The sequence below is a fragment of the Lagenorhynchus albirostris genome, chromosome 16, assembly GCF_949774975.1.
Source record: "Lagenorhynchus albirostris chromosome 16, mLagAlb1.1, whole genome shotgun sequence".
Taxonomy (NCBI): Eukaryota; Metazoa; Chordata; class Mammalia; order Artiodactyla; family Delphinidae; genus Lagenorhynchus; species Lagenorhynchus albirostris.
Window position 1 is genome coordinate 23,637,892 of NC_083110.1, and position 23,872 is coordinate 23,661,763.

Consider the following 23,872-nt stretch of genomic DNA (forward strand, 5'->3'; position numbering starts at 1 on the left):
CCTGTGCCCCCTGAGCCCCACACGTGTCACAAACCTGTCCCTGTGCCCCCTGAGCCCTGCCCACAAGCCGTGCAGTCGGCCTCCACGAGGGCACAGAGGGGACTGTTGCCCATGCCCTCAGCCCAGTCGTGCCACACCACTCTCAGCACTGGACGATGACAGAACCCCAGGGTACAGACCCTCTCTTCTTCCCCATGTGCCCCGCCCCCCCCACCCCGTCTGCACCGATTCTCCTCCCTTCTCAGGCCCAATTCTCCCCGAGCTGCAGGGCTGAGGCAGTGCTGCACAGCCTGCAAGAGCAGACGCTCCAATGGGACGTTTCTCACCCTCCCCTCCTTTTGTCCCCAGGAGCCATGAGGTGCCACGTCGCTTCCAGCTGCCTCGTGGTCTGGCTGTCTGTGCTGATCTCTGGATGCTGCGGTAAGTTCAGTCCTCCGCCTTCTCTCCCCACAGCGAGCATGGGAGGCCGGGCTGGACGGTGTGTGGTTGGCGTTTGTGCTCTGGGACTCTCAAGGCCCTGCCTTGCCGTGTGTGTGACTGGGCACTCACTTCCCTTTCTGGGCCTCAGTTGCTTCTGCAGCCCTCACAGGGCTGAAAATACCAGCCACCTCCAGGGCCTGGGACACATGAGGGAAGGGGAGGAGACTTGAGAAATACTTGAGCTCTAAGGGGAGGCATCTATGGCCGTGAACTGTCCTTCTTCTGGGATGTGGGGACTGGCCCCAGTTCTAGTCCGTTTCACAGTTGTCTTTTGAGCACCTACTGTGTGACACTGTGTGCCCTACTGTGTCCAATTCTGGGGGTATGGAAGAAATGACATTCTCGGGCGCTCAGGGGCTCACCAGGGGGGAAGACACAGATAGGATTGCTCTAAGCAGGGTGGATAAAGTGGTAATAAAGGATGTACAGAGCTCCAGAGAAGCCCATCAGAAGAAAAGATTAATTGAACTTGCGGGCACGGGAGGGACCCAGCCAGAAGGGAGACGTTTCTTCTGGGCTCTGAAGACTGAGAAGTCATTTTAAAGGGGGGAGAGGGAAGAAGGGAATCCTGGAGGAGGGAATAGTTTGAGCGAGGGTGCGGCTGCCAGGAGTCTTCCTTCTCTGCAGGGCGGGCAGCCCTCCTTCCCCCGGCCTTGCAGCAGCCAGGTCAGTGCCAGCTTTAGTGCCCACGGAGGAGGCCAGGAAAGGCCTGGGCGTTTGCCTCTCCTGGACACCGGGAGCAAAGCAGCTCTGGTGTGCACGAAGGAAGGCCAGCACAGCAGGCGCAGCTGGCTCGGTGTCCCGCGGGACCAGGGTGTCCTCAGGGAAGAGCTATGGGCAGGGCGTGCCTGGCGACACAGGCAAACATATTCCTGAGGGGCGTCAGCTCCTTCTCTCACTCCAGGGAGCCGGGAGCCTCTGGAGGAAAGCAGAGCTTCATGCTTGGTGGACTGCTGCTAGCATCCTGCTGCCCGAGAGTCCCCTGGCTTCCCTGCTGGGAGGGATCTCTGCTGGGATGCCCCTGTGACGGGGAGCTCACTCCCATCCAAGCAGCGCAGGACTATGGCACAGCCTCAAAGACTCTCAGGAGCAGAGCCACAAGGGGTCTCAGACCCTCTTTCCACCCCTGGGCCAGCTGCTGCTCCAGGTGTCAAGTTTCTCCTTTGTAAAGCCCCATTCGGGGAGGGCTCAGTGAGGGGCACCCGAGACCCTCAGCTCTGACCCTCTGGGTTTGCTTGTTGGTGTCCTCAGACTCCTCAGGGACTCTGTGACTTTGGACACCCCTGCTCTCCCCCACCCTCCCCATTACAAAGAAATATAACAGGTGCTAACAGCTTGGCTGTCTTCGTAGAAGAGGTGCAGTCTCCCCTTGAGCTCTCTAGACACAGGCGGCTCACGCATCCAAATTGCAGCAGCTATCATAGCAGTGACGCCGTGCACAGGACACCTCTGGCAGGGAGGCGGGGTGAGAGGGCAGCGAGGGCTCTTTGTCTTCATCTTGAGGCTGGGAAACGGTGGCCAGAGAGGTAGAGCGACTTGCCCAGGCCGCACAGCAGCGAGTGGCGGGGCGTACAAGGCCTCACCTGGTCGCCGCGCTGTGCTCCCTGTCCTGTGCACCTTCCCTGTCGTGAGTTGAGGGCGGGGTCTAGGGCTGTGCCCAACATGGACCTCAGCGAGAACCATTGTGCCTTCAGAGGCCTGGGCAGGTGGGCCTGGGCTGGGGTTGGGCTCTCCTGGTTCCAGTCCAGGCTCTGCCACTTGCCAGTGTCCTTCAAGCCCTAAGAGGAATCCCCTGCCCCATCCCACGGTTCTGAGTGAAGTCTGCGCTTCCTGGTCTGGTGGATGCCTTGTCCTTCCCACATCACGTGCCTGGACGGCTCCGCTCCTCCACATCTGCCCAGCTTTGCTTCCTTCCGGGATCTTTCCCTTCCTCGCCGCGTGTGGAAGGCCTGTCATCCAGCACCGCGGCTCGAATCTGCCTTCTGTGTGAGCCTCCCCCTCTCCCTTCTCCCCTCAGGCCTGTGGTGGTTAAAAGCTTGATTCTTGGGCTTCCCTGGTGGTGCAGTGGTTGAGAGTCTGCCTGCCGATGCAGGGGACGTGGGTTCGTGCCCCAGTCCAGGAAGATCCCACATGCCGCGGAGCGGCTAGGCCCATGAGCCGTGGCCACTGAGCCTGCGCGTCCGCAGCCTGTGCTCCGCAACGGGAGGGGCCACAGCAGTGTTGAAATAAATACTTAAAGCTGGTGGACCCGCATCTACTTTGTAGGGAAGGATACGTGTGAGTGGGCCAGGGATGCAGGGAGAAGGCATCCAGGGCAGAACACACAGTAGGTGCCAAAGCAGGGAATGAGCATGCGTGGGGCGGGGACAGAGGGGTGCATCGTGGGCGCGGGCAGCTGGACTCTCGTTCCTTCACAGAAGTCGCCCGTTGTCCCCTCCCCTCGCACGGGCACGCACGTTCCCACTTGGCCGGAGGCCTCAGAGCTCCTGAGGCAGCAGTTTGCCTCTGGAGGACACAGCCTTCATGCCTTAAAAGTGTCTTTTAAGGGAACAGGCGACCTGTGGGCACCACCCTCCCATCACCCTCCCAGTCCCCACTGGCAGCCCAAGGCCACTGGGCTTCCTAGGGTGGGAGCCTGTTCCCAGATCACGGTCCTGCTTGGTATGTGGCAGGCGATGTACGTCCCCGAGGCTCTGCCCAACCCCCCATGCGGAGCTCTCAGTGCCTGATTATCGGCAGGTCCTGTAAAACAAAAGTTGAAAACGAATGATGCTGCTGCAGGTGACGTTTTTTCTGGCTGGTTTCCCTCCCATTGCCCCAGCCTGAGCCCATGCCGAATTCCCTGGTCGCCCCTGAGCCTTCTACCCTGGCTCAGCTGCTTTCTGTAAAGGAGCCCAAAGCCCGCAGCAGGGATCCAAACCTCCCCCTCTGGCTGAGCAGGCAGCGCTGTCATTAATACCAACATTAATAATAGCTACCATTTATCGAGTGCTTGCTGTGTGCAGGAGCATGGTACTAAGTGCTTTATGTATGTAATCTCATTTAATACTCAACACAGCCAAGAAGTAAGTCCTATTGTTATCGTTATTTTACACCTGAGTAAACTGAGGCATGGGGAGGTCATATGACTAGAAAGCGGCACAGGGAGACTACAAACAAAGGCGAAGCCCTTGACCACTGGCCTCTAAGCCTTTCTGAGGCTCTTGAGTGTGTGAGGAGCCCCAGGTTCCTCACATGAGAGGGTGGAAGTGTGTGGGCAAGTGCATATGTGTAGTTGTGGTGGTCAGGGAGGGCTTCCTGGAAGAAGGGACATCTAAGGCAAAACTTGAAGGATAAATAGGAATTTGGCAAGTGAAGGCAGAAGGGCCAGCAGTCCTGGCCAGGAGGGGAGAGAGAGGCTACAGTGCTTGCAGAACCAGAAATGACATCAGCTTGGGTGCCTGAGCAGAGGGGGTGGGGGTGGAGATTCCATTAGTTCTGCCTGCTCCCCACTAGGAGGTCTCCAGCAATGAGGGAAGTACTAGCCTCTGTGTTCTTGAGCCTGGCCCAAGCTCTGAGGGAGCCAGGTCAGCAGAAATGAGGGAGGGGAGGGCTGCAGCCCACCCATGTTCAGGGCCCCTGGAAGACCCAGCAGGAGCTGCTTACGTGTGTGCTGCACGATGTCGGCCCCATGTGAGACTGACCAGCCCCCCCATCCCTGGTTGGTAGGGGCAGAGGGGGAAGTGCCCTCGTTTGCCTCCTTCTGGGGTGTTTTCCAATACCAACAACCAGTTCTCCAACTCTCCAGACACCGACTGTGTGTCCAACAATTCAGTTCAATTCTGATGCTGTCTACCCAGAGTTAGTGCCAGATTCCACAGATTTAAGGGTTCAGCTCTACTCTAGACGCCAGTGGTGAGTCCCAGGCCACCTGTACTTCTGACCAACTGGCTATAAATCAGGGCTTCCTACTACCCTTTCTCAGGTTCAGTTAGCTAGAATGACTCACAGAACTCAGGGAAATACTTTACTTACATTTACTGGTTGAATATAAAGGATACAACTCAGGAACAGCCAGATGGAAGAGATGCACAGGGCAAGCTATGGGGGAGGTGGGGTCGGGTGGGGCTTCCATGCCTCTCCAGGTGTGCCGTCCTCCCAGCACACGGATGTGTTCACCAACTTGGGAGCTCATCAAATATTGGAAATCTCCAGCTCCCCTCCCCTCCCTAGAGGTCGGAGGTGGGCTGAAAGTTCCCCATCTTATCACTTGGTCTTCCCGGGGATCAGCCCCTTTCTGAGGCTCTCTGTAGAGGCCCCACTCTAAGTCTCCTCACCGGGAAAAGGGAACCCTCTTACCCTGTTGGTGGGAATGTGAATTGGTGCAGCTACTGCAAAGAACAGTATGGAGGTTCCTTAAAAAACTAAAAATAGAGTTACCATATGATCCAGCAATCCCACTCCTGGCCATATATCCAGAGAAAACTCTAATTTGAGAAGATACATGCACCCCAGTGTTCATAGGAGCACTATTTACAATAACCAAGACATGGAAGCAACGTAAATGTCTATCAACATATGAAGGCGTAAAGAAGATGTGGCATGTATACGCACTGGGATACTACTCAGCCATAAAAAAGAATGAAATAATGCCATTTGCAGCTACATGGATGGACCTAGAGATTATCATACTAAGTGAAGTCAGTCAAACAGAGAAAGACAGATACCAATGGTATTGCTTATATGTGGAATCTAAAATATGACACAAATGAACTTATCTACAAAACGGAAACAGACTCATGGACATAGAAAACAAACTTATGGTTACCAAAGGGGAAAGGAGGGGCTGGGGAATTAGGAGTTTGGGATTAGCAGATACAAACTACTATATATAAAATAAACAAGGTCCTACTGTAGAGCACAGGGAGCTATGTTTACTCTCTTTTAATAAACTATATATAGTGGAAAAGAATATAAAAAATAATATATTTATATGTATGTATAACTGAGTCACTTTGCTGTACACCAGAAATTAACACAACATTATAAATTAACTATACTTCAATAAAAAATTTTTTAAAAATTTAAAGATAAAAATAAATCACCTCATTGGCATAAACGTGGGTGTGGTCAAGGGGGCTCCTTATGGATATAACAAAAGACACTCCTGTCACTCTGGAAATTGCAAGGAGTTTTGAAGCTCTGTGCCAGGAGCTGGGGGCAGAGACCAAATACATTTCATATTATACCATACTACTGAAGGCTTCTGGGGGGTTGCTCAGGGGACAGAGGAAGCCAGCCTTGGGGAGGCTTTGTGGGAGGGACTTGTGATATGGGGGACTCTTCATAGATATGAAATTCCTCAGCCCATGACGGTATCACGCTGTCCCCTTCCAGAGCCAGCCTCCAACCTGAGGCTGTCACAGAGTGGTACAGGGTTACCTGCACAGGCTTCCAGGTCTGGGTTCCAATACGGCCCATGCCACACTTACCAGCTGTGTGACCCTGGGCAAGTTACTAGTTACCCCCTCAAAGCCTCATTTTCCTCAGTAGTAACATGCAGACGTGACAGCACATGTTGGACCATGAGGATTGGTGGAGATGGTGTAAGCGGCTGGTACGGAGGAGGCTTCCATAGATGGCAGCTATTATCATTGTTGTTATTGTTGTTATTAATCACGTGGCATCAGCTGGCCACTCCTTCACACAACAAATAGCTGCTGAGGGCCTTCTAGGTGCCAAGTCCTATTCTGGGCACCAGGGTTGCAGCACCTAACAGAGCAGACAGCCCTTGTCCTTGCCAAGCTCCCAGTCTATCTGCAGCTGGGAGGCCCAGTAGACATACAATGTGAGCCGCATGTGTGGTCTTAAATTTTCTAAGAGGCGCATTAGAACAGAAACAGGTGAAACTCATTTTAATAATGTATTTGACTTAATCCAGTATAGCTACAATCTTATCATTTCCACGTCATCAGTATAAAAGACGAATGAGATATTTCACACCCACTTTTTCGTACAACATCTTCAGAATCCTGTGTGTATTTTACACGTCAGCACATCCTAGTGTGGACCAGGTCTCAATAGCCACACGTGGCTCGTGGTCTCGCTGAGCGAACGACCTGACAGCCTTCTGCCTGCCTACTGGCGTTACTCCCCATATGCCTCGAGGCAGAACAGCGAGCTGCCAAGGTCCTGGAAAGGTGTCTTCAGCACTGGATGCAGGTTCAGTACCCACTGGAGCCCCTACTCTGTGCCCCTTGCAGAACGCATGGAGCTGGCACGAGGGTACTTGACTGATGCTCTTGTCCTCTAACTTCCAGGCCAGGTGAACCGACTGCCCTTCTTCATCAACCACTTCTTTGAAACATACCTGCTGATCAGCGAGGATACGCCTGTGGGTGAGTTGGCGCAAGGGCTGGTGGGCAGGCTGGGTGGCGTGAGGTGGGCTCCTTTCCCACACGTGAAAGGGATCTTAGCGATTGAGCTGATCTTCCCCCTGTTATTGGAAACTCTTCCATGGGGTCCCGGATGGGTGTTCGTGTGGCCTCTGCTTGGTTGCCTCCAGGGATGGGACACTCATTACTTCCTGTGGTGGCCTATTCCAAAAGAGAGGAGTTCTCAGTGTCAAAGAGTTTATCACATTGAGCCCAAGTTGCTTGACTTTCACTTCCGCACTAATTTTGTCCTACAAAATGCCTCGTTCCTCTTCCTTGTGAAAATTTGAAGATGAAAGCTCTTGTAGAGTTTGTTTTGTAGCCTTTTGTACTTTTCCGTGATTACTGAGTTTTCTGCACTGAGTATGCCTGTTTTTTTGTCATTAGAAAAAAAAATTGTCTAGGAAGTGATCACAAGCATCCTGGTACCCGCTTCTCACCACCCGCCCCCAGCTTGAGTCACCTCATCACCCAGGTCTATCCTCACGAGCCCCTCCCGAGGGCCTGGCTCCTACATCTGCAGCTGGAGGTCGGCATGCATAGCCCCATGGCCTTAGCTCAGCTCTAGGGACCCTGAAGCTTCTCAGGAAATGGGGTTGAATTGAACAAACCCATCTTGCAGCTGTGCTGACGGGAAGGCACTAGTTCTTGTGAGCATGGAGGAAAACAGCGCCAGGAGGTGCCACTCACCTCCACCAGCACTCCCTCTTGTGTCCTCTCATTCTTGTCCGTGTCATTTTAGAGAAAGTGCTTGTAATCTGGGGCTTCCTACACTCAGGTCTGCCTGCTTCATGGGTATCAGGGTGGGGCTGTGGGCCAGAAGCAGCGTGCACCGGCAGCCGGCACGGTGCATCTTTCTTGAAAATGAAGCAGGATGGCTTGGAGAGGGGAGGGCTGTGAGGATACTTAACTAATAGGTCATTTCAAGCACTCTTTCATAGCATAAGACCAAACACAGATGCAAAATTCTTCAAAGAAAATCTCTGCTTGAAGAGGGAAGCCTTAGTGGGCCCCAGACTCTCCCCTGCTATTTGCAGGGGCGCATGAGAAGCCCCCTGCAGAGGTCTTTCCTTCCACTCTTCCTTCTTGTGTGGGTAGGTGCTGGGCACAGCAGGTATTCTGACTATTGTGGGGATTGGCCCCATGGCCCAGTGACACTGTCTAGGGCTGTGGGGACCCACTGTGTAGAAAGTGGCCACTCTTTTGATGATTAGCAGCCCCACGCATCAGCATCGTGAGGCTGGATTTGGGGATTGGTGTTTGGGCATCTGGGTGTTTGAAGTGTCCAGGAAGGAGGCAGATTGCCTCTCTGGAATGTCCTTCCAGAGGCTTAGCTCACCTTCTGAGGGGTGGCGAGGATGGCCGGCAGTCCCTTGGGGACCCTGCTGAGCCGGTTCCTCCCTTCTGAGTTGGGTCAGGGGGTGGTGTTTGTGGCTGGCTCCCCCGCAGGCCCAGACCTGGTGTGCGGCTGGTGCGGAGGCAGCAGAGAGGTGCCCAGTGCCTGTGGATCCATAAAAGATGAATGTTAGCAGCGTTTATCACCACTGGGGGTTCTGCTCTTTCCAGTTCATTCATCAGGTTATCAGATACAGATGGGGTGCCCCCTGCGCCAGGCCTGGGTGCCGTGGATTCAGAGAGGAACGCGACCGAGGAATAAAGAAGTCAGCGTCGCGGGCGATAGAGGCTAGGTTGGCTGTCTGGTTAAGCCCCAGTGGGGACTGAAGGGGGCCGAGTCGTGCCTCTGGGGGCAGGGCAGAGCAGGAGGAAGCAGGAGGGCTTAGGGGGAGGTGGTGGTGGCTCTTGCGCAGAGTCCTGAATGGGTCCTTTCCGTTGCTTCACACACTATTTCCTGTGGCTGATTTTTATAAGCGTCTGTGTGCACCTCATCCTCCTGGAGATTCCTTTGTGGTGGAGGCAGTATATCTGGGACAGGCAGGCCCCTGAGGCAGAGGTGTGGCCAGCCACTCACTGAGCCAGGCTGCTGGCCGGGAGAGGCGAAGGCCCCCTCAGGTGAGCGGCGCCAGCCCCGTCACCCCATCTGTGGCCCTGCGTTGCCCTGCTCCGCCCTGAGTGCCTGTGCTGCAGAGAGGGTGACGGGCTTGGGAGGGGCGGCTATTGCTCGGCCAGTGCTGGCGGTGATACACCCTGGGCTGGACGCCCCCAGCGGGCCCTCCAGCAGGCCTTGCTCCAGGTACCTTTGGCTCTGGTTCTTGATTGTCTTTTGCAAACGCAGGCATCAACTGGCGTCCAGGAGTAACTCCCAGGACTCAGCCCCATTATGGCTGTGTTTGGCAGTCACAGAGCGGGGCGGACGGGGAGGTGCATCTGATGCGGTGGGGATTGATCCCTGGCTCTGGGAGGCCGCAGGAATGAGAGAGGGTTCAGTGAGCTGGAAGACAGCTCTGCTCATCTGTCTGGGCAGGGGCCAGTGCTGAGCTGGACCACACCCTCCTGCCCTCCTCCCTTCCCTTTGCATCAGGGTGGGGCAGCACAGCTCTGCCCTGAAAGTCATGAGCCCAGTTTCTGTTCCTTGCTGTGTGGCATTGGGCACAGTGCCTCCCCTCTCTGGGCTTCTATCTCCCCCTCTCACCAATGAGAGGGCATTGGAAAGCTGGGCCCAGTGGCCTTGAGCTGGGGCAGTCCTGCTAGCCCAGGGTGTCACATCTCTGGGCCCTCAGATAACACAGCCCTGGAAACCTCCACTGAGTGCTGTCACCTACTTGCCCTGGGCCATTCAGAGGATGCATATGGACTGACGTGGACAAAGCAGGGTGCAGACCTCTGACCAGCAGTGGCCAGGGTGAGGGTAAGGGTGGAAACAGCTTGGCAAGGAGACTGGCCCTTTGCCTGCCATGTGGAATGGGGTGGCCTGGAGACTTGACTTTGAGGCTTGCCTCTCACTAACCCTTTGCTCTCTGAATCTCAGTGCTCCAACCTGTAAAATGGGATGGAATAGTCTCCTTTCTGGATTGTTGGGCTGTATACATACACTATAGTTAACTCCAAAGCTTCCACACCTAGAATGCTTTGTTGTTACACAAAAGAGAACTTATGTGTGTCCCAGGGATGGCTGGTTGGACTGTCCTGCTAGCCACGGGCTTGCAAGGGGGACAGACAAACATAGGTGAACTGGGTCCAGTGGGGTGGTTGGTACCAGTGGCTAGAGCCAGAGACCAAACTAGTCTGAAAATGTCAGCTTACCAGAGGAGTAGGTCAGAGCTGCGGGCAGACCAAACCTCCAGCTCTGGGACAGATTATCCGGCTTCTGCTTGGACCCCCAATGAAGGGGAACTCATGATCTTACCAGGCTGCTCATTTCTGTGCTGTGGGGACAGTTCTGGGAATGAAAACATCTTCCTAATGTTACTATGAAATCTGTCCCTGCAACTACTACCCACTGCACCTAATTTTGACCACTGGAGCCTTACAGAATAATAATGATAACATAACATATGATATACTATATATATGTAATATATATTATTATACTAACAATGTTTACTGAGTGCTTGAGGCAGTGTCCTAAGTGTTTTAATTCGTTTTTAAGTTCCTTTTAAGAATGGAGGGTAGAGTTTGATTACAGGCTCTATCAGAATGTAGTTTCTGTGAGTGTGCTCTCCTGGGTTAGAGATTGGGACTTTCATTCACCCCAAACCTTCTGAGCCTTCCCATTTTTCATGCTCTTGCCTCAGTTTCCGACCGCGGGCCAGCGGCCACGTGCTGGGGAGCGCAATGGGAGGGTTCGGCCCAGCCATCTGAAATCCCGTGCGGAGGCTGCATGTTCCATCTCTGTCTCCTCCTATCTCAGCTTCCAGTTCCCTCTGCCTGATGTTCTTTTTGTAGACCACCTCCCAGCTGGAAAAGACAGCAGCCAAATGAAGTCATTAAGTAGCTCTGCCTTCCCCTTCCAGGCCCCCCTTGTCCCTGTTTGTCTTCTGCAGACGTGGACTGGCAGCAGAGCCCGGCCTGGGTGGGGCAGAGCAGGAGCACAGTGGAGACGTGATGCCTGGTCAGACTGGTTGGCATAGCCCACACCTCGGCCCTGGCTGTCGGCAGCGAATGGCCTCATGGCACCTTTAGGATGAGGGACAGGGGGCAAGGATGCTGTCTCCGATCGCCCTCTCCAATCCACTCCAAACACTCTACCAATATTGCTCGTGTTGGGACCACCGACCACCTCCCTGTGGCTAAAGCTGACGGTTAATCCTCAGGCCTTGTGGCCTTTCAGCAGTTATCTTTATTTCCTCCGGGACATCACCTCTGGCTGTGCTTTCTCAGTCTCCTTTGCCTGTTCCTCCACTTCTCCAGGGCCTCTTGGCACAGAGGGCCCCGGGGCCCGGCTCCTCTGTCTCTTCTCTATGCTCTCACTCCCGTGCCATGCCTAGTCTGGCAGCTCTGGGTACTACCTGTGTGCTGACAGCCCTGAGGCTTCTACCTTCTGCCTGGGCCTCCTTGCACCAGAGATTCTAGGCTCATACACCACCTCTGCATCCACTTCCACGTGGATGTCTAAAAGGCAGACTCTATTTCCAGAATCTTCTCACTTCTCACCGCTTCACCTCCTACCACCACAGGCCAAGTCTGCATTATCCCAACAGCTTCCCGATGGTCTCTGTGGTCCCCCTGCTCCCTCTGCCCTGCTGCAGCCTTTCTCACCCTCCCAGCCAAGTGGTCCTTTTCAACCTGAGACAGAGCCTGTCACAAGGTCAACTCAAGTCCCTTCACCCACCTGGAATGAAAACCGTGCTCTTAAATGGCATCGAGGCTGTTTGCAGTCCAGGCCCTGCTACCACTCAGACTTCACCTCCTTCCCCACACCCCCAGCACGCTCCACTCCAGCCACACCGGTCACCCTGCAGTTCCTCGAGCAGGAAAGGCGAGTTCCTACCTCTTGCTCCTTTTTCCTGGAACGTGATGAACCTCCGTTGGTCAGTCAAGTCAGTTCACATGCTGCCGCCTCTGTGTGGCCTTCCTGGCTTTCTCCAGGCGGGGTTCAAGGGCTGCTTCCTTTGCTTTCTCCTTCTCTATTAGTCCCAGTCGCAGTGCTGTTATTACTCAGCTGCTCATCTGTCTCCCCTGTTGCCCTGTGAATGCTTCCAGGTGCCTGGGCCATCTCTATGTCCCCTGCCCACCCCCCCCACCCCGTGCCTGGCTCATGCCTGGGGCTTGAGGTGCCTTGGGGGAGGAGTGAAGTCTGGAGATCGTGAGTGCGGGGGGAACCTTCCAGGGCAGGGGCTGGGGCTGGCTCCGTGCCTGCTCGCCATCCTTCTGGAGTCTCAGGCCAGGTGCCCCCCTCCCCAGGGTGTCAGGAGCGAGGTGTTGGTGATGACAGGGATGGCTGCCCAGGGAGAGCGCCCAGGAGAGCATGTCTCCCATCACCCCAGCTGCCTGCCCACCCCAGGCTGTATGTGGCATATTTGCTGCGGACCCTCGGGGCACCAAGCCCTGGCTGGCCTCCAGGGAGGGACACAAGCAGCAGCATGAGACCTGGCTTGGAGGCACCGAGCTGACCTAGGAGTTCTGAGGGGGTGGAGGGCATCTAGTCCGTCTACCTTGGCTGCCACCCCAGTCCTCACTCATCAGGTCCTGGAGGGGGACAGTGTCCCTTGGGGCTGGGTCCCAAGGTCACTCCTCCTATCCCAATTCTAGATACCGCCAGTCCAAATCCTCCCAAGCGCCTAGAGAAAGGAGTGAGAGCTCTTTGTCGTGGCCTGTCACCTACCACTCCTCACCTGCTCACCATCACGGGGACCGCTCAGCACCCCGACACCTCAGCTCTGTCTCGCCGCCACACCCTCACCCGCACTGTCCCTTCGGCAGGGAGTGCCCTTTCCCCTTCCCTACCTGGTGAATCCCTACTCATCTTTCGAGGTGTAGCTCAGATGTCACCTGTCCTGGGAGGTGCCGTAGCCTCCGCCATCCCGCACCCTCTGTTTGCTTTGAATTCACCTCTATGAAAGCTCTTAGCAAGTGCTATCATGGTTATTTGTGTGTAACTCCCCATCGGCTGTTCATTTTTACTTACTATCTTAATTAATATCAATGTTACAATTAATTATCATTTTGGTATTTATGTGTAATATAAGATTGTAGAACGATACTATTAGCTAGCGTTTATTGACGGCCAGCCTCCGACCAGAGCCTCACAGTGAATCCCAGAGAAGTGGCGTCATGTCCACTGTGCAGCCCAGCAAGCTGAGCCTCCTGGCACATGTCCTCTGCGCCAAGCACGGTGCGTGGTACAAAGTGGGCCTCAACAATCGCTGGTCGGATGAGTAGAGGGATGAAGGAAGAATGAAAGGCTGAGTGGATGTTCAATGTCTTGCCGATTCCCCTCCCCTTGGTCCTGGTCCCTCTGTGTGTCACCAGGGTGGTTGCTCATGGAGCCGACTTCCCCAGGCAGACCCTCCCGGACCTCCAAAGCGTCTTGAGCCTCAGTTCAGGTGATAATGCCCGCACTAATCACCTACATGGCTAAATTAGCCTTGTCAGGAGCCGTTAAGGCAGGAGCTCGGGACTCATTAGGATGCATCAGGCCCAGGCAGCTCCTGGCACCACTGCCAGACGGCGCTGATTAATTTCTCTGCAAACTCCATCAATGCCCAGCTGTTTCGTCTGGACCCAGCGAGAGCAATTTTCAGGTGGGCTGACCCGCATCGGCGGTCTCGGTAGACGGAGGAGCTGTGTGCCTGCAAGCACGCAGACAACTCGCCGCAGGGGCAGGCCCCACTGGGCGCAGCGTGGGAGATGCGGGGATGCTGACATGAATGGCGGGGGCGTGGGCAGCACACGCTCAGGGATGGCATGACGTCCAGGCATGAGGCTGTGGAGCAGATATGAAGAGGGGCAGGTTAGAGGGGAATCTGGAAGGGAGTTGGGTCTTTCCTGGACCATTCTCTGTACCTGGTGTCCCCCGGGAGGGGCTGTTTATCCTACCGTGTATCCCTCTTCCCTTGTCTCAATAAGGGGAAGAAATCATCTCTCGGGAGAGGATGGAGAACCACAGGATGAGAATGAGTTTTTCCTTAACCGGAGTGTTCCTTAGGACCGCCACAGGGAAGAGGGGGTCATTGTCCCACAAAGCAGCTCCCTGGCAAGGGCCGGTGGCAAAACTACAGGAATTGAAGGGTTAGAGGGACGTGGATATGAGGAGTCCAGTGGGGGTGGTTCCCAAACATCATCTGGGTGTGTGCTCTGAGCATGGTTTGGGCTTTTCCGCCTGCCGCCTGTACAGAGGCAGTGTAGCTCAGTAACTGATAACAACACAGACAAAATTAGAGTGCCTGAGACAATAAGTGCTAAGGAGAAATAACCGTCTGTGGTTGAAGTTTAAGTCAGAGGTACACAGTGGTAACAGCCTGTATTCCTCACCTTCACTTTTACCCCCCACCCAAGGATCCTCAGTGGGCCTGCAATGAACAGCTAGGGCCTCCTATAGGACAATTTGATGATCGCTAGTCAAACACTCCCACTTTACAGATGGGGAAACTGAGGCCCAAGTGGGGAGCTTGCACAAGGGCCTCAGAGAGTTACTGTTGGATTCCTGCCCTAACTTCTCATACCATCTGCAAAAGATATTCAAGAGGGCTCTGCCCATGCAGGTATGGGGTTCCTCTGGGCCTAGGGAAGGAGGGGCGTCCTCCTGGATTGGTTGGCTGTGAGCTTGGGACTTGATGTTTACGGAAAGGGCTCCAGGTGCCTCAGAGCTGCCACAATCTGGGGTTGGAGTGCTTAGGGAGGGGAAGTGAGGGTAGCCCAGAGGCTTCCTAAAGCTGTCAGTACTGGGTGAGGTTTTGGAGGTAGGAGGTGATCTAGTATCTGTCCAGGTGATCAGATGCTGGGAGCAGCCGGTCTGGGACCCCGGCTTCCTGGTGACCTCACAGAGCAGGGATTTTACTCTTCCTTCTGGGAGGTGGGGGATGACACAGGACTTCTGGAAGGGCCTGGATGCCTCTGTGCCCTCCTTCCTTTCTGCCTTTCACCAGGTCAGCATCGGCCCTCAAAGGGGGTTATAGGACAGATTAGTACCCTTTGGGGGGATGCTGGGCTGTAGCCTCTCCAAGAGGCCCCTGCCCGGCACATTTGGGGCCTGTGGCAGCCCCAGCTGTGGACTGCCTCTCGATGCATGGGTGGGGGTGGGGCGGGTGTTTTGGATGCAGCCGTAATATCACTAATGATAACGATGACGTGCCACATGTCGTGCAGGCAGGCATTAATGGGCTGCACTGCACACCTGTGCCAGGCTGCGCCTGGAGGCAGTGTAGGGACACACACATTAAAGACAACTGGGAAAATGGCAGCTATATTTACACACTTACTCTGTGTCTAGGTAAGCTCTTCATACACATGGCTTCACTGGATCCTTGTAGCAGACCGAGAAAGGGGGCTTTATAATCCTCACTTTACAGATGAGAAGGCAGAGGCTCAGAGAGAGTGAGTAATTTGCACAGGGTCACACAGCTTCTATAGGATAGAAATGGGCCCGAGCCCAGTGCTGCCTGACCCCAAAGCCTGTGCAACTTAACCACGACTTTGGGATTCTGTGTGTGGGTCATTGCTTTTAAGGAGCCCCGGTTTGGAGTGGAGAAGAGGATGTATGGTAAATGCCCAGACCACCCCCAGGCAAGTGGGAGGGGTGAGCTCCAGGGCGCTGCTAATGTTCAGGCAAGGAAGGACTTCGTTCTGGGCCTGGCGAGGGGCAGGTTCCTAGCAGAGGCGTCGTTGAGTGACTGGGTTTACACGCAGAAGCCACGGGAACAGCATTTCAGAAGGCCGTGGACCAGGCCCACCAGCAGTGGGGTAAGCAGCTTGTGTTGTGTCTTGGATGGCAGAAATAGGTTGTTGGAGTTAAAAGTAAAAATAATAGTAGTAATCATTTAGTAGTTGTGGTTTACTAGTTAGGTTACCTGAGTGATCTCATTGAATCCTTACAGCGATGATGGGAAGTCTGCTCCATCACGGTCCCCACGTTACAGGCTCAGAGAGATCAGTCAAGCTGCCCAAGCTCCCACGGAATTTGAATCCCAGGAATTCAGTCTTCAACATCCACACCCTTACTACCCCACTCCACCACCCCTCGGGATTTTTGAGGGCCTTTCCTCAATCTGTCACCCAGGAAAGGGTCTCAGTGACCAAGGGTGCACACCAGCGAGGAGCTGGATGGAGGGGAGAGTGGCCAGCACAGCTTGGTCTGGGAGCACAGGCCCTGGACTCAGGCAGGAGCCTAGGTCCCAGGACTGACTCTGCTCCCATGCAGCTGTGTGAGCTCGGGCAAGCCGATTTCCCTGTTTGGGCCTTGCTTCCCCAGTTATTCCGAATATGCTGGTGCTTGCTGGACGTACTGTGCAGAGTTGGAAATATTGCTGAGAAATGACTGGGGAAATAGATGAGAGTGTCAGATTAACCAGGTTGCTTGCTCCTGGGCCCACGGCCTTTTCCAGTGATCAGCAGTTAAGGAGGTGGGGGCTTCAGCCAGCTGTGCTGTGGCCAGGCGGCAGGCACCCCCTTTCGTGGGGCTGGGGGGCTGGCAGATGAGCCTGGCTCAGCTGTGTCATTGGGCGAGGATGTGCTGAGCTTGCAGCCAGCCAGGAACACTTGGGCTCTCTGGGAACCAGCCGAAGGTGTGATTTACAAGAGCTGAAAATCCTCCAGCTGGCTGGGGAGACGGTGGCAGGCAGAGCCGACTTTGAACTTGTCATCACTCCCCTCACCCTGACTGTTCACACGGCTCAGGGGACCTGGCGCCTGACTGTCCAACTACAGCTTAGTCCGGAATAGGAGATCTAGTCTCTGTGTCAGCCCTGGACTTGGGTTTGGACACAGGAAAGTTGTCCTTTGGTGTAAGGATCTCCCTGACAGTCCCCTCATCTGGGTGCCATTCCCTTCCTCCTCTCCCCCATCTGGGCACAGGGCACCAAGCACTGGCAGGGGAGGCACGAGGCCTGGGTTCTAATCCCAGCCGTACCTCTTGTTAACTCTGTAACCACAGGCAAGTCCCTTAGCCTCTCTGAGCCTCTTTTTTCCTCCTCTGGAAATGCGGCTGATCATACTTGCCCAGCTGACTTCACAGGGAGCTTTACGAAAGAGCTCTGAAAACTAAATTGCCATGTAAGTGGCAGACTTTGTGTCTATTGAGGTATTTGTCTTGAAGGGCCTCCTCTTCCAAGAAGCCCTGCATTGCATCTTGAACAAGTGTGGACTGTTATCACCGGCTATTTAAATCTCTCTATGCCTCAGTTTCCTTGGTTGGAAAATGGGGGTGATGTTCACACAGTGTATACTCATGGGCTTAAATAAGTTAATTAACTTTGGACATTAAGAAATGTGGTTGGCACTAATATATGCTAACCATTTTTGTTGCCATTGACTAGTGCTTTTCCCAACTAGGAGAGAAGTAGCTTGGGGACAAGGACGATACCCTTAAGTGGCCAAAGCCCACTATGCCCAACACATAAATATTTGGTGTGGTTTACGTGTTACTCTTCCAAGGGCATTTTCGCGTTGCAGGTGGGAGAGGCCCAGAGGTCCCGGGTCCCACCTCCCAGCCTGACCGGGCATGCACTCGGCACCGCTGTCTGCCAACAGGTAGTGCAGGCATGGGGTGGGCCCTTGCGGCGGTGGGCGCTCCCCGTCTCATCGGCTAGTGAGCGCACCTTCCTGCTCATGGGCTGTCTGCCTCCTCCCGATGCTCCATCGGTCCCCCTGTTCCCAGAGTTCCCTGCAGTCAGCCTGTCCCTCTTCACATGATGCTGTCCAGGGTCTGAAGACAGAAGCCTGCCCCTGAATGTGCTCTGTTTTACTCTGGAGGTCCCGGCTCCTGTAGTCAGCCCTCAGACTCAGGACAGACTTTCCCACCTGCTCCCTCCCACTCACCCTCCTGTGTGCCACGTGCTGTGTCCAAGGGTTTTGCACGCCTTGCTCCCTGTGAAGGGGGTGGATATTCAGCGCATTTTACAGATGAGGAGACTGAGGCTTAGGGGGATTGCCACCTGCCCAGGTCATTAAGCGAGCCGGATCCAAGCCCAGGTCTTTCCCCCTCCACAACCAGAACTCTACCCTCTTTGCAGGTGAGTGGATCAGGGTAAGCGAAGAGGAGAACCTTCTAGCCCTGGGCTAGAACGGAGGCCTCTCCCACCATCTGTGGTCTCTCTTCAGCTTCCTCACTCTGCCCTCATACTACAGTGGATGGAGGGGATGAGAGCCTCAAACTCTGGTCCCCTCTGGCCCCTTCCCTTGAGTGAGGGAGGGGGTCTTCCTTGGCCACCTCTCTGTCCCCACATCCTGATATCACGGCGCTGCCCATGGACCCTCCTCTCCTGGGCTCTCGTGGCAGCAGGAGTGTGTGCGGTGGCAGCCCTAGCGCTTCCTAGGATTGATTTGGCCTTCGAAAGGATAATTCAAGATGAATATGCTGGCGTCCAAGCGGAGTGAGACGGAGGGATTATTGAGTGTTGAAGCTGCTTCGCTGCATCAGCTGCTTTATGAGCTCTCCAGAGAGCCCTGTGCCAGGGATAACTCAGCCCTGACGGGCAGGGAGGCAGCGTTTTGGTGAGCAGTGCCGGTGGGGCCCGGGCACCTCACTGGCCCCACCTGGGTGCCAAGAAGCGGATTCCAGCTTCACTGCAATGCAGGTCATTGTCCCTCCCCCTTTGTTCATCCAGTGCTGCCCCAGGATGTGGGGTGAGGACAGTGGCACCCGCCTGCTGGTTCCGCTGCAGCCTCTGGCTCCAGGCTGCCTGGGACAGTGCAGGTAGAGTGGAGGTGAGTGGACCAGAGCCTGTGGACAAATCTCATTGATTTCTGGCAGACTGTTACCCCTGGGGGCAGCCCAGTCCCATTGCCAGGGACACTGTCTCTGCAGGCTGGCAGATGCCCTGGCAGATCAACACGGATCCGTAGTTGGGGACTCAGTGAACTACTGGGGACGTGCTTGGGGTTAACACACAAGGGCATGAGGTTTGGGGAGCAAAGCTCCCTGTGGGGCCCCAGGGAGTTTGTCTGGATCAGCCACCCTGGCAGCCCCTCGGTGTTCTAGGGGACCGGCTAGGGTGAAGCCAGGGTATGGACTGGGCTGTGAGCTCTTTGAGGGCAGGGACCGTGTCTTAAAGCTTGTTAGTGGGGTCACTGGAATGTGCAGGAGGCTGGCAATGAGCACCGATGGTCTCCTTCCTCAGTGTCCCCTGTGGAGCCTGACACAGGGAATGATGGCACGTGGGTGGCACTCGTTCTGTGTGTAATGACTTAAGTGTCTATCCCAGCCCAAGAGCACATTCATCCCTGGCCTGTGACACCCTTAGGTTGGGAAAGCCTTTTCTGAGGAAGAGGCGTCCAGGAGAGGAAGTGACAGGAGGACTCGCTGAACACACGAGGAGCAGCTGGGGGACAGGTGGTGGGCGCTTCCCCGCGGCAGGGGTCCAGAGGGATAATTAACAGTTCTTGCTCTGGGGATGGGGCTATTTTGGCAACAGCATTCTGTCTCTTTTAACACAGTCCCTATCTCTTCCTCAGTCCTCCCTCTTCTCTGTGCCCAGTCACAAGATGGGACTCGCAGTGTGATGGCAGCGTCTTGGGACAGAAACGATTTACAGTCCCTGTGTCGGGGTCCCATGCATCTGACCCTCAAGACAGCCCATAGGGCCACTTCTGCCCCTGCTTTATAGATGAGGAAGAGTCTGTGACTTGTCCAAAGTGGAAGGACCCATTAAACGTTAGCACCAAGCTTTGAACTGGATGGTCTGGCCCCCAGCTGGGGCTTATGGCTGCAGTGCCTGGCTCCATCCCCACTCTTTGCCCTTGAGTAAACCGCAACTCTTCAGACCTCAGCTTCCCCATTTTGTAAGCTGAGGCTATCAGGCTCCTCCCATTTGCATTCTTTCCCTCCCACTAGTAGTTCAAACCCCCCTGAGGGACTTGTTACAACACAAGTTGCTAGCCACACACTCTGAGTTTCTGATTCAGTAGGTCTGGCTTGGGGCCCAACAATTTGCATTTCCAACAGGTTCTTAGGTGATGCTGCAGCAGGTCTGGGGACCACACTTTGCGACCGCTCCCCTCGCTGTGTTGCTTCCCAGCCTCTGGAATTGGCTCTGGAGTCTATTGTGAGTCCTCCGTCATCCAGGCCAGCTCAGGCCCGCAGCCCTGGTGGCGGCTGCCCTGTGAGCCTCGTGTTGGGCTCTCTGGACCCACCTCTTGCCTGCCTGACAGTCTTGCAGGTCCCCTGCCTGAGACACCGCCAGTGTTCTCTACGCCTCAGCTGTGGCTCATCAACGGATAACAGATGTGTGAATTAGGAGGGGGTCTGCAGGGGAGGGGAGGCACAGCAGAGCCGAGATGCCCACAATGCTGAGATGCCCTCAGCCCCCGCCTTTTGTGTTTACACAGAGTGGCCGCACAGCAGTGACATAATTACTCCTGAAGGCCTTCATTAAAAGCTCTGGAGCAATTTACAGTCAATTAAGGAGAAAGGAACTGCTTCCTCCTTAGGTGCCCCCCACTACCACCTGCTTGGGTAGGAGTCCTGCCCAAGGAGACGTGGATCTGGTTCAGGGGCAGGGTGTGTTTCAGGGTCTGTGCAGGGAGGAGGAGGGGGGTGGCTTCTGAAGCCAGTGAACCTGCTGTCCTACAGTCTAGCCATCCATCACCAGCTCCTGGCTGAGCGCTCCCAGCATAGTGTGAGAGGCCATGAGCTGTGGAGGAGGGAACTCTGAGGCTTGGCTCTGCCTCCACACATGCTGAGGCCTCAGGCAGATCCTTCAGCCCTGGGAACCTCAGTTTTCTCATCTATAAAATGGGGCTGGTCCCATGCACTTTGCAGAGCTATTGTGATTGTTGAATGAAATAACGTGGTGAGCACAGGGCCTGGCCCCCACCAGGAGCACAGTGGCAGGGATGGTCATTCCTGTCCCACTGGGGGACCTGCCCCTGCTTGCACAGGTGCTTTCAAAAAGCAAAAGGCTGTTCAGATGTTGACAGTCTGAGGTGGCCCTGAGCCTGGCTCAGTTCCTGTCGTCACTCTCTGGACACAGGAAACCAGAAGACACAGGTGGGGCGTGGACCTGTGGCACCTGCCCTTCTGGGGGAGACCCCTGAACTTAGAAAGCCTCGGATCCAAGGGGGGACACTTCTTCTTTTGCCTAAAGACCAACTTAGGAAAATTCAAATGTTTACCGGCTGCATTTCACTCCATCTAAAATAAAAATAGCTTCATCGAGGGCCATGGGTGAAGGTGGGGGAGGAGAATGAATATTTTTACAACTTAGAATAGCTACTTTATTGACTAGAAACATGTCAATGTGAAAAGTGGTACTGCTTTTTGGCTCCAAAAATATAAATATATCTGAGTCTATTTGAGAAGTGGCAATAATGAGGCTGCATTCTGAACTTAGACCGCGGGCTGCACTGAGAAGACAGGCTTCCTGGGAGGCAGGCTGATTGTCCCTGCTCCAGCCTGTTGCCCTCATTTGGTGAGATGACATATGGGCTGTGACATAGGACATATGACCTATGCCCAGCACCAAGCTTGGCACGCCATCAAGCTGCTTAATCCCAGCCTGCGCGCACCCGGTTGGCAAGAAGTGTTGTCTTTTCCTTCCCAGTTATTTTCTGTGCTGTTGATGCCATTAAAAGAATAATGAGGGCTGAGGACAGGGTCACCCTCCCTCCTTCCCTCCCTTCCCCACTCCTCAGCCTCTCTTCTGGGCTCTGGGAGAGATGGGTGAGTAGTGGGGAAGGCAGGATGGACGGTGGAGGAGGTTAGTGTTCTCTTACTGGCGGGCTCTTTTGCCAGTTTTCTCGTCCATAAATCAGGATGTTGACTCTCTCGTGACAAAGCTTCAGTGGTTGTAAAGTTCCCAGGGTGTCTGAGAGCCAGGCTCCTTGAGGTCAAGGCATCTTCGTGCTAGAACTGTTCCGTTTTGTTGAAGTTTTTCTGCTGGAGTTCCTCATTTTCTGCCCCTTCGTTTCGGCCAGGGCAGTGTCCTGCCGTCAACAGGTCAAACCCCAATCCTGCTGGGGTTTCTTACATTGGCCGCTTTCTTATGAGGAAAGTGTAGATGTCGTCCACCCACTACCCTATCTTTGGAGGACTTGTTAGAATATTTAATTTCACCAACACATGTAGTACTTATTCTGTGTCAGTAACTGCTGTAAGGTCCTTTAAATCCTATAGCAACCCTGTGAGGGAGAGTTACTATCATTTCTATTTTATAGATGGGGAAACTGAGGCAGACAGTTGCAGTGACTTGCCCAAGATCATATAGCTGGTAGGTCAGGGGTGGAGCTGGGATTTGAACTTGGGTGGTCCCGCCCTAGCAACTGACCTCTTAACCAGTGTGTTCTGCTACCTCCGAAGAATAGTAATGACAGTAGTAGTAACAGCTATTATTTATTGAGTACCTACGAGACACTTTGTACACATTATCGCATCAAATCTTTATGAAGACCTGTCAGGTGGGTATTTATGTCTCTCTGTGGCAGATAAGGAAACTGAAGCTTGGAGAAAGCAGTTAAAGCGCCGTGCTCCCAGAATTAGTAAACAGTGGAGTCAAGACTGAAATCCGGGGCAGCCTCTTTGTGAATCTCTGACTGCAGGGTTTTAGAAGATTGTCAAATGGTCATTCTCCCAGTCCGTCCTGCCGCATCTCCTGTATGCTCTGGCTCCAGAGAAGAGAATCTTCCAAGACCCACCAGTGATCTGTGATGAGGACTTGTCTCACCTAGAAGCAATTCCACCCAGCCCCACTGTGCCAGGGCCTGGGCAAACGTTCACCTTCACCCTTCTGGGTGATGTTAAATGAGAAATAGGGGTCAGGGATGGAGGGAGCAGAGGGGGATGATAGTGCAGGACAGCAGGACCTCTCGTGGACCACTGATTGCTGACCCTGGTCATGTGTCGCATGTGCCCCTCCCTGGCAGCAGCTAGATGTCCTGACTGGTTAAACTGAAAACTAACGATAGGAAAGTAAAGTTGAACACTCCCGAGTTCAGACCTCCTTCTCTCCTGTCCTTCTGACCAAGTCCCATAGAGTTAATAAAAGCTGTCATTTATGGAGGGCCAACTAGGGGCCGAGACTTTATATGCATTCAATCATTCAATCCTCACAACAACCTAGGATGAGGATGGTATACTCATATCTCCATTCCTGTCAGTATGAAATACTTGAAGCACATGGAAAAGTATAACGCTGCATTGTCCGAAACGTAGCAGCCACTTGCCACATGTGGCTATTTAAAGGTACATTAATTACAATGAAATAAAAATATAGAACTCAGTTTCTCTTTCACCCTGGCCATGTTTCAAGTGTTCAGTAGTTGCACTGTGGAGTGGCTGCTGTCTGGGACAGCACAGATAATGTTTCCATTTTCCCTGCACATTGGGTTGGACGACGCTGGTACAGAGTATCTTTGTTCTTCAAATGCGCACCTGAACCTCAGCACCCTGCCCATAGCCACTCAGCTGGGGACAGGTGGCTCCCCGAGAAAACACCTGGGCTCTTCACCGGTGTTCTCCGTGCCTGGCCCTGAGGACAAAGAACCTGCTCTCCAGGTGGCAGCTAGAACGCTTCAGGGACAAAGAGGCAGCGTGACCTACTCGAGGTCGAGAGGCTGGAGTCGATGGACTAATAGAAACCGGGGGCTCTAAATCATCGAGTGCCACCCAGCTCCCCGGACCCCAGCCGGGCCAGCTCAGAGCTGGGGCCCTGGGGGCCAGAGGCAGCCCTGCTGGTTATGAATTTTTACAGCTGTTTACTTGACATTGTTCCATCCAGGAATGAAATAACTCTCCCCACGGCCGCTATGAATTCTTGGCTTCCCTGGGAAAAAAAGCAGCCCCTGTGATTGGAACACTGTCTGCAGTCCTGTCAGGTAGCCGGCAGTGAATGACAGGTGAGAGAAAGCAAATGGTGAAAGCCATTACCCTCTTACTTCAGTGGACTCGGGGAAATAGTCATAAATTAGTGCTCCGTGCTGAACGAGGGGAG

At 54.3% G+C, this 23,872-nt stretch overlaps 1 protein-coding gene across 2 annotated transcripts in view; it reads left to right on the forward strand.

Annotated features, from left to right (window-relative positions):
* Positions 1-348: 348 nt before the first annotated feature.
* The window catches only part of CDH23 (cadherin related 23), a 394,527-nt gene continuing 371,003 nt past the window's right edge, over positions 349-23,872 (forward strand). For both annotated transcript variants that reach the window (XM_060125509.1, XM_060125510.1), the window contains exons 1-2: positions 349-420; positions 6,780-6,857. In XM_060125509.1, coding sequence (XP_059981492.1) covers positions 354-420; positions 6,780-6,857 — 145 coding nt within the window. In that variant the 5' untranslated portion in view covers positions 349-353. The remainder of the gene's footprint in view (positions 421-6,779; positions 6,858-23,872) is intronic.